Source organism: Panulirus ornatus, chromosome 55 (assembly GCF_036320965.1).
Source record: "Panulirus ornatus isolate Po-2019 chromosome 55, ASM3632096v1, whole genome shotgun sequence".
Lineage (NCBI taxonomy): Eukaryota > Metazoa > Arthropoda > Malacostraca > Decapoda > Palinuridae > Panulirus > Panulirus ornatus.
Window position 1 is genome coordinate 19914857 of NC_092278.1, and position 14567 is coordinate 19929423.

The 14567-nt window shown below is 51.4% G+C and overlaps 1 protein-coding gene across 6 annotated transcripts in view; it reads left to right on the forward strand.

The window, feature by feature from the left end:
* LOC139765501 (acetylcholine receptor subunit alpha-like) overlaps window positions 1-14567 on the forward strand; it is a 502232-nt gene that overhangs the window by 449683 nt on the left and 37982 nt on the right. For all 6 annotated transcript variants that reach the window (XM_071692973.1, XM_071692974.1, XM_071692969.1 and 3 more), the window contains one exon: window positions 2384-2428. In XM_071692973.1, coding sequence (XP_071549074.1) covers window positions 2384-2428 — 45 coding nt within the window. The remainder of the gene's footprint in view (window positions 1-2383; window positions 2429-14567) is intronic.

Sequence of the window (14567 nt, forward strand, 5' to 3'; positions counted from 1 at the left end):
CCCACGTGGGGAGGAGGTGGGGGAGTGGAAGGGGGGGTGGAAATATATTGAAACGAATACAACATTTACGTTGTGAGGGGGAGGCGGTGGTTGTGAGGGAGGGGGGGAATATGTGGACTCATGGTGGCGATGAGGTGTGGAGGTGGGCCGTCGTGAGGCTAAAAAAAAGTGACGCTCTCATTTATGAGTTTCAGTCCCTCCTTCTTCCTCCCTCTCTTTCCCTCCTCCTCTTCCTCTCCTCATTTCTGGTAGCTTGACACCTCATCTTTTTTCCTGTGACGTGAACCCATAGAGAGTGTCTGGCCGTGTGTGTGTGTGTGTGTGTGTGTGTTGGCTTCATAGCAGCAATGAGGGGGGGGAAATGAGTGGTGAGGCTGCGGTAAAAGCCCCACCCTCACACAATGTGCGCCTCATAAAGTTAAATCCCAACCATTCTCGACACATCAGACACCCTCCATCTCACCAACACCACCACCTCCTCACCCTCCCAGTACAATGCTCTATAGATGCCATTTCCGCTTCCCTCACCACACACACACACACACACACACACACACACTCAGTCATTATATTTTCATCCAGTTTTATACCATTCATCCACTGCTCGTGTCCTGTAAAAGTACTTTTTTTCTTTTTACATTCTCCCTGAAAAGCTACATTGATTTACTCTACCCTTCCATCACACACACTCCCTCACCACACACACACACACACACACACACACCAGGGGGGGGGGGGGGTTTCACCCCACAGACCTTCACGAAAAACCTCATACTCCCTCACACAACGTGAGGTGCCCCGGTCTCTCATAACACTCCACACACTGTCACCACAACACACTCTCCTCTCTCACATCACCCATCAGCCTCCTCCTCCTCTTCCTCCTCCTCCTCCTCCTCCTCCTCCTCCTCCTCTTCCTCCTCCTCCTCCTCCTCCTCCTCCTCCTCCTCCTCCTCCTCCTCCTCCTCCTCCTCCTCCTCCTCTTCTTCTTCTTCTTCTTCTTCTTCTTCTTCTCCTCCTCCTCATCTTCTTCTTCCTCCTCATCCTAAACAGAGAATTCCTTCCTTCATAATTTAATGCGGACCCTCCCTCCTTCCTCCTCATGAGCTGTTATTACATTTTCTTTCAAACTCACTCAGGCAGTTCAGCTTCCTCTAACCCGTCTGCTACACACACACACACACACACACACACACACACACACACACACACACACACACACACACACGTCTTGGCATCGCGTTCCTCCATCCCACGTATCATTCATTTAACATCTTTTTTCCCCCGAAGTGCCATTCCCTCCACCCCTCATTTGACCCTTCGCAGGTCAGCCATCCTCCAGGTCAGCCTTCCTCCAGGTCAGACGACTCCCTCCAGGTCAGACTTCCTCCAGGTCAGACTCCCTCCAGGTCAAACTTCCTCCAGGTCAGCCTTCCTCCAGGTCAAACTTCCTCCAGGTCAGCCTTCCTCCAGGTCAGACGACTCCCTCCATGTCTCACTCCACATTTTTTAAGTCACCTGCCTCGAAGTCTCATTTCCCCCAGGTCCCACACACACACTCACTCACTCCTCCTCCCCCACGGTCAACCGTGCCTCATCACGCCTCACAATGTACCGATCTCTCATGATCACCCGGGGGAGGGCGCATGAAGGCTTCCCTCCTTGTTCGTGTATGAAAAGTTTGTGTATTTGTGTGTGGGTGTGTGTGTGGGTGTGTGTGTGGGTGTGTGTGTGTGGGTGTGGGTGTGTGTGTGTGTGTGTCAGGATTGCTGGAAGAATACATCACACAAAATCCAGGAACTCTCTCGTGTATTCGCATTTTTCTCTTGGTTTCTTTTTATTTTTTGGGAGTTTGAGTAAATTAATGTCTTGTTGGGGAATGGATACAGTGCATCTTGTTCATGGTAATGATAATAGTAATAATGATAATGATAATACAGGCTCATGTGTGTGTGTGTATGGCTGTGATGGAGTAATTTTGATGAACATTTTTTGTAGGGAAATTCTCCTATTATTTTTCTTTGTGGTAAGAGTTATTAAAGCAATACTTGTTCGTCACAAATATGTTTCTTAGGAGAAAGATGAATATGTATATATATATATATATATATATATATATATATATATATATATATATATATATATATATATATTGTTTTTGAGGCTTCGTAGGACGTGTGGGCTCAAAAGAGGTTCAAAGAGGTTCACATATCCCTCCACGCTTGCGCCTCTGGAAGACCAAAATTAGTATTTTTACATTTGATACCATCTACACTACCCCCCCACCTCACAGTCCTCACCACTGTCCTCACAACTCACACCATCCCTCACGATCCACAGTACCTGTATCGACACTAACTCGTTGTTCTTCTTTTTCTTACAGAACCTGAAGAACCAGATTATGACGACCAACCTCTGGGTGGAGCAGGTGAGTGCTGGGACGGGCCAAATTGCCAGTTGTGTTGTTAGTGCGAGCGTTAGTTCGTCTGTTAGTTAGTTCTAACGTTGTGCACAGTGGCGCCTGTCCTTCGTCTGGGTGGTTGTTAGGTTGTTAGGTTGTTAGGTGACAGTGGGACGACAAGCGGTAAGCAACGTCTTGAAAGGTTCTAGATGTATGTCCTCTCCAAGTGTAGGGAGAGATGTATGTCCTCTCCAAGTGTAGGGAGAGATGTATGTCCTCTCCAAGTGTAGGGAGAGATGTATGTCCTCTCCAAGTGTAGGGAGAGCTGTATGTCCTCTCCAAGTGTAGGGAGAGATGTATGTCCTCTCCAAGTGTAGGAAGAGATGTATGTCCTCTCCAAGTGTAGGGAGAGATGTATGTCCTCTCCAAGTGTAGGAAGAGATGTATGTCCTCTCCAAGTGTAGGAAGAGATGTATGTCCTCTCCAAGTGTAGGAAGAGATGTATGTCCTCTCCAAGTGTAGGGAGAGATGTATGTCCTCTCCAGGTGTAGGGAGAGATGTATGTCCTCTCCAAGTGTAGGGAGAGATGTATGTCCTTTCCAAGTGTAGGGAGAGATGTATGTCCCTTCCAAGTGTAGGGAGAGATGTATGTCCTCTCCAAAAGTGCAGAGATAATACCCATCAACCACGACCCGACACCAGCCACATCCTCCCTCCTCCCTTCTCCCTCCTCCTCTCCCTGAACCCCCTTCTTTTTCATGACGAAGGAGCCAAGAAGGGAAAAGGGCAGAGGGCGTTTGAGGCCCTGAAGGTCAGCATTTCTGAAAAGACCGTCTGGTCACCACCGTCGATGACTCCAGTGGGCCACGGGATGGAAGGCGACAGCCACTGCCGAAGACACGCGACCCTATGGGTTTTCGAAGCTGTGGGAAATGCGACTGGCGTGTTCTCGAACCGAGGGATGAACACGAGACGCGATCCAGGAAGCCAACTTCAAGACTAGCAGCCCACAAGCCCTTCGTGCGTCTGTGTGTGTCTCTCATGCTCTGTGCACCAGCTGGGAAGCAGAGGAGCGCAGCTGGTCTCCAAAGAGACGCGTCGCGTCGCGTCGCGTCGCGTCGTACAGCAGAAAAGTCAAGCAGCTCAGAAATTGCAAGAAGGAAGGACTGGAACGCCTCCTCCTCTTCCTCCTCCTCCTCCTCTTCCTCCTACTCCTCCTCCCCCTCCTCCTACTCCTCTCACTGCTACATCCTATACTGACCTCTTCACTGCTGAACCTGCAGTGAGAACTCACTGAAACTCAGTCGACTGTGAGATGGATTACCCCCACAGTGACACACCCCGCCCCGCTCCACGCCCCCCTTGCCTGGCCCACCCCTCCTTCTTCCTCCTCCTCCTCCTCCTCCTCCTCCTCCTCCTCCTCCTCCTCCTCCTCCTCCTCTCGCACTGCCTCGCGAACACCAGCAATATCATCATTATCACGTGAGATCCGGCTATTTTTTTTAAACGCCATCCAGGAAAAAAAGGTGGGTTGGGGGGTTGGTGGGTTGGTGGGTTGAGGATGTAAACTTCATCAAGTCGCTCAGTTTCAGTGTGTAAGTTTTTACCCTCCGCCCGCAGCACCCTCCTCCCCCATGTCCGCAGCCCCGCCCGCGAGCGGCAATAACGCGGGCGTAAAAACGTTGTCCTTAATTACATCATCACGGCGTTTAAAAAAAAAAAGAAAAAAGAAAATGTAGCAATTTTTTTTTTTTTTTTTTTGGGTGCGAAACGTGTTTTTTTTTTTCTTTTCGCTCCTTGATGGTTTCAAGGTAATGATTCCATCGCCCCATCTCGTCATATATAAAGTCACCTCTCTCTCTCTCTCTCTCTCTCTCTCTCTCTCTCTCTCTCTCTCTCTCTCTCTCTCTCTCTCTCTCTCTCTCTCTCTCTCTCTCTTTATTCTATTCTTTTTTTTTTTTACCGTCAATACGTTTTCTAACGCATTCGTGTCGGTAAATAATCAACTCTGACAGTGTTGGTCGTGAGGTGAGGAGAGAGGGAGGGAAGGGAGGTGAGGGGAGGGGAGAGGGGAGTTCTCGTCCTGGGTGTGGATGGACGACGAGGGGGAGGACGAGATGATGACTCTCCCTCCCCCTCCCTCTCTCTCCATCCCACTATCACTCTCCCACTCCCTCTCTCCATCCCACTCTCCCTCTCCCACTCCCTCTCTCCATCCCACTCTCCCTCATACACCCGACCCTCTGGGATGGTATGGTCATGCTCGACGGAAATTACCCTAATCTGTACCTCTCCCTTGGGCTGGTGTTGGCGGGAGAGGGGGCTGATGGCCTCCTCCTCCTCCTCCTCCTCCTCCTCCTCCGCGACGACCCTCCCTCCTCCTCCTCCGCGACGACCCTCCCTCCCTTCCCCCAGCTCCTAGGTTACCAGGGGTTAAATAGACTCTACGTGTGTGTGTGTGTGTGTGTGTGTGTGAGGTGGGAGGGGAAGTGAGCCAGGGTGGCGGGATGGAAAGGGGGTGATGCTGGATGCCGAAGTTATTCTCCAAGGTGTGTGGAGGCCTTGGCCGCCCTCAGATGCATGTGGTTACGTGAAGGGTGTGGTGGATTGGAGGAGGAGAGAGGAGGAGGAGGAGGAGGGAGGAGGAGGAGGAGGAGGAAGGAGGAGGAGGAAGAGGAGGAAGGAGGAGGAAGGAGGAGGAGGAGGAGGAAGAGGTTTATGTATGTTTGATCACCATTTATCATCGTCGTGTCATCTTCTGCCACGCTGTTTGCAGATAGTGCCGTCCACTGTGTAGGACTTCCTTCCCTCCTTCCCTTCCCTTCCCTCGTTAAAAATGCTCTTCTACCCGGATGGTTTTGTCCACGTCCCACCCCCACAGGCCATCCATCCACGTCTCTCCGTCACCTACTCTCTCTCTCTCTCTCTCTCTCTCTCTCTCTCTCTCTCTCTCTCTCTCTCTCTCTCTCTCTCTCTCTCTCTCTCTCTCTCTCAATACCACGGTATGCATGGCGCCTCTCGTCACCTCCCTCTCCCCCCCTGATATCACTTATTGAGAACTCCGCCGAGGGTCCATAAAAAAAAGAGGGTATACGAGGCGCGTTCTCACCGAGACCAGGCCCGGAGGTGAAGAGTCTGCAGGCCTGGAAGCTGTCGAAGACTGGAAATGGTCCGAGGACTTTGTTTAGGGGCCTGGAACCTGTCGGGGACAGGAAACTGTGTGTTTATGAATTTAGAAAGGTCTTGGAACCTGTTGAGAACTCTATAAGGGCCTGGAACCTGTTGAGGCCAGGAAATGGTTGAGGACTTTATAAGGGTCTGGAACCTGTTGAGGACTTTATAAAGGTCAGGTTCCAAAGCTCTGGAACCTGTTGAGGACTCTATAAAGGTGTCTGGAACCTGTTGAGGACTCTATAAAGGTCTGGAACCTGTTGAGGACTCTATAAAGGTCTGGAACCTGTTGAGGACTCTATAAAGGTGTCTGGAACCTGTTGAGGACTCTATAAAGGTCTGGAACCTGTTGAGGACTCTATAAAGATGTCTGGAACCTGTTGTGGACTCTATAAAGGTCTGGAACCCATCAAGGACTGGAAACTGTTGAGGACTCTGTTAGTACCTGTAACCTGCCAACGACTCTTGAAGCTCTCGAAACCTGGAAACTGTCCAGGAGTGTCATAGGGACTGGAAACTGAGGAGGACTTCTTCGGTGTCTGGAAAATGGAAACTCGTTCCAAACTAACGTAAAACTTGCCCACTGATAACGACCACTTCTTTGCTGTTAAGGTTGTAAAACCATTTAAGGTTGTAAAACCATTTGAGGTTGTAAAACCATTTGAGGTTGTAAAACCATTTAAGGTTGTAAAACCATTTAAGGTTGTAAAACCATTTAAGGTTGTAAAATAGTTTACACCGCGTCGAGTCAGGTTCTAAGGCCATTGTCACGTCAATCCAGGTTGTGTGGCCTTTTGGCATACGAACAACCAAAGGTTCTGCGGCCATTTACACCATGTGTGCTGGGGTTTAAGGCCATTTACGCCGTGGAAAACGAACGGGTTGTTAAGACCTTTTGAGTACAACGTAAGCAGACATAACTACAACCAGGAAGTCGGGAAGAAAAAAAAGAAGATATATAAAAAGAATAACTTTTTTTTCTACCACGAATTAAGCTCTGTAACATTTACTGTATTTACCAGGCACGGAATTCTCTCTCTCTCTCTCTCTCTCTCTCTCTCTCTCTCTCTCTCTCTCTCTCTCTCTCTCTCTCTCTCTCTCTCTCTCGTGCTTCTCCTGAGTGGTATTCAGTTACTTTGAGGTTTTCTAAGGCCTCTAGTGACTCTGGGGGGGAGGGAAGGAAGTGAGGTGAGGTGAGGTTAGGTGAGGGAGGTGACGTGAGGATAGATGAGGTGAGGTGAGGGAGGTGAGGTGAGGTGAGGGAGGTGAGGTGAGGGTGGGGCTTGTGGTGAAGGCCCGTGTTTTTGTATCGCTGTTTTTGGGGGGAGGAGGAGGAGGTGGAGGAGGAGGAGGAGGAGGAGGAGGAGGGGGGGTTGGGGTGAAAGGGGGGGAGGGGGGCTGGACGTCACGCAGGCATTCTTCTTTAATGCAATATCGACCTAGGGTGAGTGCGGGTGGGCCCAGCAACGCACTCTGGCGGGGTCAGCGTGGCGGCGACAAGGGGGAGGGGAAGGAGGTGGGGGGGGGCCACAGTAACTCAGTCTAGCGTCGATTTGAGGAGGTGGTTGGAGGAGGAGGAGGAGGAGGAGGGGACAGAAACGCACCCTAGCCTCAGCCTGGGGAGGTGGCTGTTACAGGAACACGCACTCTTTTGAGTAAACAGGGGAGAGGGGAGGGGGGGAACAGCGGCACAGCAACGCACTCTAGCGAAGACACCAGATTTCCCCCCCCCCCAGGGGGGAGGGGGGGGGAAGAACAGCACAGCAACGCACTCTAGCGAAGACACCAGATTTCCCCCCCCAGGGGGGAGGAGGGGGGGAAGAAAACAGCACAGCAACGCACTCTAGCGAAGACACCAGATCACCCACTCCTCCCAGCTCCAGTTCGGAGAGGTGCGTTAAACGCACGACCTCACACCCTTTTGAGATACAGGTCTAACGAAACTCATACGAGAAAGTAGTGACAATCCTTGAATTTTTAGTTATTTTAGTTACCTTTTTTTATTATTATTATTATTAAACCAGTTATCTGTTTACCTCATTTTTTTTTTAAACCCGTTTGGTTTAATTATAGGGCAATTATGTTGTTAGAGTGAGGAGGATTGGGATTATAATACTAATTCTCTCTCTCTCTCTCTCTCTCTCTCTCTCTCTCTCTCTCTCTCTCTCTCTCTCTCTCTCTCTCTCTCTCACTACAGTCACTTCTAAAAGCCTCACTACAGTCGCTTGGTCGTACCGTCGTGCGTGCTCAAAGGGGTCGTGTACCATCGTGCGTGCTCAAAGGGGTCGTGTACCGTCGTGCGTGCTCAAAGGGGTCGTACCGTCGTGCGTGCTCAAAGGGGTCGTACCGCCGTGCGTGCTCAAAGGGGTCGTACCGCCGGTGCTCAAAGGGGTCGTACCATCGTGCGTGCTCAAAGGGGTCGTACCGTCGTGCGTGCTCAAAGGGGTCGTACCATCGTGCGTGCTCAAGGGGTCGTACCATCGTGCGTGCTCAAAGGGGTCGTACCATCGTGCGTGCTCAAAGGGGTCGTACCGCCGGTGCTCAAAGGGGTCGTACCATCGTGCGTGCTCAAAGGGGTCGTACCGTCGTGCGCGCTCAAAGGTCGTGTACCATCGTACGTGCTCAAAGGGATCGTACCGTCGTGCGTGCTCAAAGGGGTCGTACCGCCGTGCGTGCTCAAAGGGGTCGTACCATCGTGCGTGTTCAAAGGGGGCGTACCATCGTGCGTGCTCAAAGGGGTCGTACCGCCGTGCGTGCTCAAAGGGTCGTACCGTCGTGTGTGGGGGAGGGGGGGTGGTGTTTGAGACGACCACTTATTCTAACTGGGCAGAGGCCACCATTAGCTCAACCACCCACGACCCGATACGTCGGAAAGGAGCCGATATTCTGCCTTGACATCGGTCAGGAGAGAGAGAGAGAGAGAGAGAGAGAGAGAGAGAGAGAGAGAGAGAGAGAGAGAGAGAGAGAGAGAGATCGTTCGTCTTTGACTTAAAAAGGAAGGGGAGTCACTTGTCACAGTAGGCGTTCCTTTGAGATCAATACTCAGGGACACACACACACACACACACACACACACACACACACACACACACACACACACACACATACACACACACACACATCGACCGAACCTGTGTGTGTGTGTGTGTATGTGTGTGTGTGTGTGTGTGTGTGTGTATGTGTGTGTGTGTGTGTGTGTGTGTGTGTGTAAATAGGCCTATCCTGATTTGTAGTTGGCCCGTAATTGTGGTGGGGGAGAGGAGAGGAAGTGTGTGTGTGTGTGTGTGTGTGTGTGTGTGTGGTGTAGGAGGTTGTGGGGGGGAGGGAGGAAAGGAAAGAAAGAAAGAGAAAATACAAATGTTCTCCGTGCATATCACTGCGATCACTGCCTGCAAGTGTGGCACTGCATCGCCTCACCAGTGAACGTCAGGTTGAAAATATGAAGTGGTGGTGGTGGAGGGGAAGTGGGGTTCGAACCGGGCGCATGCATTGCCCTCCTCCGTCGTGTTGGGGGTCGTGTCATGCCCGCTGCTCACGTGTATGTCGTTTGAGTTCTGAGGAAAAGAGTAAATAAAATAATGGCGTTTATTTATCGACTTTGAGAAAAAAGAAAAAGAAAAAGATGATAATGGCTCATATGAGCTGTGTGAGAAGCGGGAATGGGTGTCATTTTGGTGCTTAATGACCCTTGGTATAAGGCCGAATAGCTAATGGTCGTTCAAGGGGGTGAGTTATGAAGGTGTTGCAGTGCAAGGTGCTATGAATAACTTACAGTGTAAGTAGAATAACGCACACTGTAAGTGGAATAACTTACAGTGTAAGTAGAATAACGCACACTGTAAGTGGAATAACTTACAGTGTAAGTAGAATAACTTACAGTGTAAGACACACAACAATTTACATTGTAAGTAGAATAACTACATTGTAAGTAGAATGACTACAGTGTAAGACACTTAACAATTTACAGCGTAAGTAGAATAACTACATTGTAAGTCAGGGAGTAACTCGCAGTGTAAGTCAGGGAGTAACTCGCAGTGTAAGTCAGGGAGTAACTCGCAGTGTAAGTCAGGGAATAACTCACAGTGTAAGACAGGTAGTAACTCGCAGTGTAAGTCAGGGAGTAACTCGCAGTGTAAGTCAGGGAGTAACTCGCAGTGTAAGTCAGGGAATAACTCGCAGTGTAAGTCAGGGAGTAACTCGCAGTGTAAGTCAGGGAATAACTCGCAGTGTAAGTCAGGGAGTAACTCGCAGTGTAAGTCAGGGAGTAACTCGCAGTGTAAGTCAGGGAGTAACTCGCAGTGTAAGTCAGGGAGTAACTCGCAGTGTAAGTCAGGGAATAACTCGCAGTGTAAGTCAGGGAGTAACTCGCAGTGTAAGTCAGGGAATAACTCGCAGTGTAAGTCAGGGAGTAACTCGCAGTGTAAGTCAGGGAGTAACTCGCAGTGTAAGTCAGGGAGTAACTCGCAGTGTAAGTCAGGGAGTAACTCGCAGTGTAAGTCAGGGAATAACTCGCAGTGTAAGTCAGGGAGTAACTCGCAGTGTAAGTCAGGGAGTAACTCGCAGTGTAAGTCAGGGAGTAACTCGCAGTGTAAGTCAGGGAATAACTACAGTGTAAGACAGAATAACTTGCAGTGTCTGGGGACGACCACAACCCAGATGGGCCTCGTCTTGATTCTCCTCCTCGGTCACTCAGAGCGGCAGGCAGTAATTCCTCGGGTCGAGGCCGACCTCACCCTCGAGGCCGACCTCACCTTCGAGGACGACCTCACCCTCGAGGACGACCTCACCCTCGAGGCCGACCTCACCCTCGAGGCCGACCTTACCCTCGAGGACGACCTCACCCTCGAGGACGACCTCACCCTCGAGGCCGACCTCACCCTCGAGGACGACCTTACCCTCGAGGCCGACGCCACATGTATCGGAGCTCTGAGGTTTATTAGCGCCAACCCCACTCCCCTACGAGGACGACCCCTCGAGGACGACCCTTCGAGTTATGTAAAGGGTCGAGATATTTGAGTACGACTTGGACCAACGCGGCGGCGCATGCGACCCCCTTTTTATTTTTTGAGTGCGAGGGACACGACGCGACGGTACGACGCGAGGCCCGTCGTAAACCCAAGGGTCGTACCGTTGCCTTGAAGGGTCGTAGCGTCGCCCTTGAGGGTCGTGCCCGAGAGTCGTACCGTCGTGCTCAAGGGGTCGCACCGTCGTGCTCAAAGGGGTCATACCGTCGTCGCGCTCAAGGGGTCGTACCGTCGTCGCGCTCAAGGGGTCGCACCGTCGCGCTCAAGGGAGTCGTACCGTCGTCGCGCTCAAGGGGTCGTACCGTCGCGCACAAGGGGTCGTACCGTCGCGCTCAAGGGGTCGTACCGTCGTCGCGCTCAAGGGGTCGTACCGTCGTAGCGCTCGTAAAGTCAACACTCACACAGCACCTAACCCACACCCGAGCCTCCCTCACCGACCCAGGCTTCGAAACCCACAGTTTCACCCCCGGGGCAAGACGACCCCCGACCCCACCCCAACCCAACCACCCCTTCAATTACTTGTGTATCCCCCCCTTCCTTCCCTTCCCTTCCCCTTCCCTCCCTGAACATAATAGACCCCCTTAATACCCAGGCGTGTGTGTGTGTGTGTGGCGCGAGAGAATATGGATAGATTGTGGTGGGGGAGGGACGAAGTAGAAAACACCACGGTATATATATATGTGTGTAGGGGGAAAACAGGCCCCCTTTGAATGGGTTACCTTAGCGTTGAATGGGTTACCACCCCCCCTCTATTGTGATGTGGGTCGCCCTTTCGTATAATGGGGTGGTTAGCCCATTATACAGTGATTCATCTGTTAGCGTTGGGTCTCCCTCTTGTAGAATGTGCGTCACTGTTGTGGAATGGGCCACCCCTATTGTGGAATGGGTGTCGCTGTTGTGGAATGGGCCGCCCTATTGTGGAATGGGCCGCCCCTATTGTGGAATGGGTCACCCTCTTGTGAAATTGGGTCGCTCTGCCGTGGAATAGGTCGCCCCTCGTTAACTAGGGAGGGAGAGAGAGAAGTCAGTACAACAGGTGGAACAGATAAGATGTTTCTCTTCCATCCAGGGGTTGGGTCATTGGATTCATGTGTTTGTGTTTGCCACGTAATGTTGTCCTTGTTCCAGCCAGTGTCTTTGTTTATCCGCAAAGGAACGGTACGGGTAGGGAACCCGGTCCCTTTCCCCTCCCTCCCTTCCCTCCCTCCCTCCCTCCCTCCCTCCCTCCCTCCCTTCCCTCCCTCCCTCCCTTCCCTTCTCTTCCCTTCCTCTCTTCCTTCCTCTCTCCCTCCCTTCCTTCCCTCCCTCCTTCCCTTCCCTTCCCTTCCCTTCCCTTCCCTTCACTTCCCTCCTTTCCCTCCCTGGGACGGTGGTGGCGGCAGTGGTGAAGGCGATTCATCCTCCTGGAGGATTTTATGGGACGTAAGTCTCGAAGAAGTTTTTTTTTTTATCAGGAGAGAGAGAGAGAGAGAGAGAGAGAGAGAGAGAGAGAGAGAGAGAGAGAGAGAGAGAGAGAGAGAGATCTAGTGGAGTTCTTGAGTTGTTAGACCCAGTTTAAGAGTCCTCGCGTTTTAGCGTCGCGAGTTATCACAACCGCTCCTCCTCCTCCTCCTCCCGCTCCTACTCCTCCTCCTCCTCCTCCTCCTCCCGCTCCTCCTCCTCCTCCTCCTCCTCACGCTCCTCCTCCTTCTCCTCGCGCTCCTCCTCCTCCTCCTCCTCCTCCTGGCTCGTCAAGAAGTTCAGAGACTGGAGGGTTAAGGGTGACATTCACACAGCCCTCACCCCCTCGAGGGAGAAGATGGGTCGGCCTTGGAGGAGGGAGCGTCAGTCGCCAGCGGAGGGAAAAGGAGGGCAGGGTTGGTCGAGGAGGAGGAGGACCACCTCCTCCTCTTATCCTGGAGAGAGAGGGAGGGAGGGAGGGTAGTGTGAGAGATGAAGGGAGGGAGGGAGGGGGAGAAGTGCGAGAGATGAAGGGAGGGAGGGAAGTGCGAGAGATGAAGGGAGGGAGGGAGGGAGGGAAGTGCCTTTGAGACAATCTCCCAAAAGCACAATTCTCTTTCAGTACATGGGGTTGTTGTGGTGGGGTTGTGGGGTTGTGGCGGTCGTCTGTCACCCTCAACCTCTTCTTTAGAAGGTTGAATAAGGGATTGTGGGGTTTCGTGGGTCTGTACCCTCAACCTCTTCTCTGGAAGGTTGAATAAGGGGTTTTGGTGGGGTTGTGGGGGGCGTCTGTCACCCTCAACCTCTTCTCTGGAAGGTTGAATAAGGGGTTGTGGGGTTGTGGGGGGCGTCTGTCACCCTCAACCTCTTCTTTGGAAGGTTGAATAAGGGGTTTTGGTGGGGTTGTGGGGGGCGTCTGTCACCCTCAACCTCTTCTCTGGAAGGTTGAATAAGGGATTGTGGGGTTGTGGGGTTCCGTGGGTCTGTCACCCTCAACCTCTTCTCTGGAAGGTTGAATAAGGTCTTCATCACACGACCTTCGTGCCTATGCCCAGCGACCTGACTACTGTCGTGTGTTCCGAGCGTCCCGAACTGTCGTGTACTCCCAAAAAAAAAAGGGATCGCTAAGTATCGTGTTCAAAGGGGGGGAGGGGGGTCGTTCTCAAGGTCGTAGAGCGCAAAGTGAACATTGAACGCTTTTACATCCGGAGTTCTTTGCGATAGACCACCTCGGTACCATGTCAGGTTGAGGAAGTTTTAACACACCCGCTCGTTTAACTTCGTTTCAAGGGAGTACAACCTGGGGTTGTTGTGCGCATTATACTGGCGTTCAAGGGAGTATAACCTAGGGTTGTTGTGCGCATTATACTGGCGTTCAAGGGAGTATAACCTAGGGTTGTTGTGCGCTTTATGCTGGCGTTCAAGGGAGTACAACCTAGGGTTGTTGTGCGCATTATACTGGCGTTCAAGGGAGTATAACCTGGGGTTGTTGTGCGCATTATAACTGGCGTTCAAGGTTCAAGGGGGTTGGAGTTTTATTGTTGCTCTCTCTCTCTCTCTCTCTCTCTCTCTCTCTCTCTCTCTCTCTCTCTCTCTCTCTCTCTCTCTCTCTCTCTCTCTCTCTCTGGTTTCTAGATGATGGTCTGTTATTGGCGGTTTCTGCGATCAGGTTTCTCCCTTTTTGGGGGGCGGGGGGGAGGGAAAGTTCTACTGGTCTTTAATCTCTGATCTTACTGGTTTCTCCCAACTGGTTTCTATGAGGTGTTTTCTTCCCACGTGATACCAGCTGTGCGATATACGTTGGGTGGTTTCCGCCAAGTGTTCTCTCGCGTCACTTGTTTTCTACATGGTGGTTTCCGTCTGTATTTGGAGGTTGGTTGTTGGTTTCTACCTAAGTTACCTCCCTCCCCCCCACCCCCCACGGCCTGGACTTTTAAAGTAAGTTACCCAAGCTGTTAAGTTAACCCCCCCCCCCAGGCCTTACCCCCCCCCCCTCCACCCCAGGCCTGGACTTGTTAAGTTAAATTGAGTTAGACCAAGGATCACTAGAGACCATGTTGGTGTTAACCAAGTATTAGATCTAGAAACCACCACCCCCGCCATTATTTTTTTTCCCCTTTCTTTTTTTTGTGGGGGAAAAAAAAAGAAAAAGGGCAAAAAAGCTCCTTTTTTTTTTTCTCTCTCTCTTTTATATATATTCCGAGGGGGCGGCACACATAATGTCTAGCCTTGAAGATAAATCTCTATTGAGTTTGTGATCAACATTTAAGATCATAGATAACGGCCCTATTCCCCCCCTACCCCTCAATCCCCCCTCCCTTTTTTTCCCCCTCTCTCCCTCCCCTTCCCTTAACCATTTCCTCCCCCCTTCCCCCTACACATCAAGTTCCACATCAGTAGACCCATTCCAGAAAATACGAGATTCGTCAAACAAAGGAAACAAAAGGGGGAAATAAAAGTCATTTTAGTCAGGTGGAACTTTGGCTTTGTGTGTGTGTGTGTGTGTGTGTGTGTGTGTGTGTGTGTGTGTA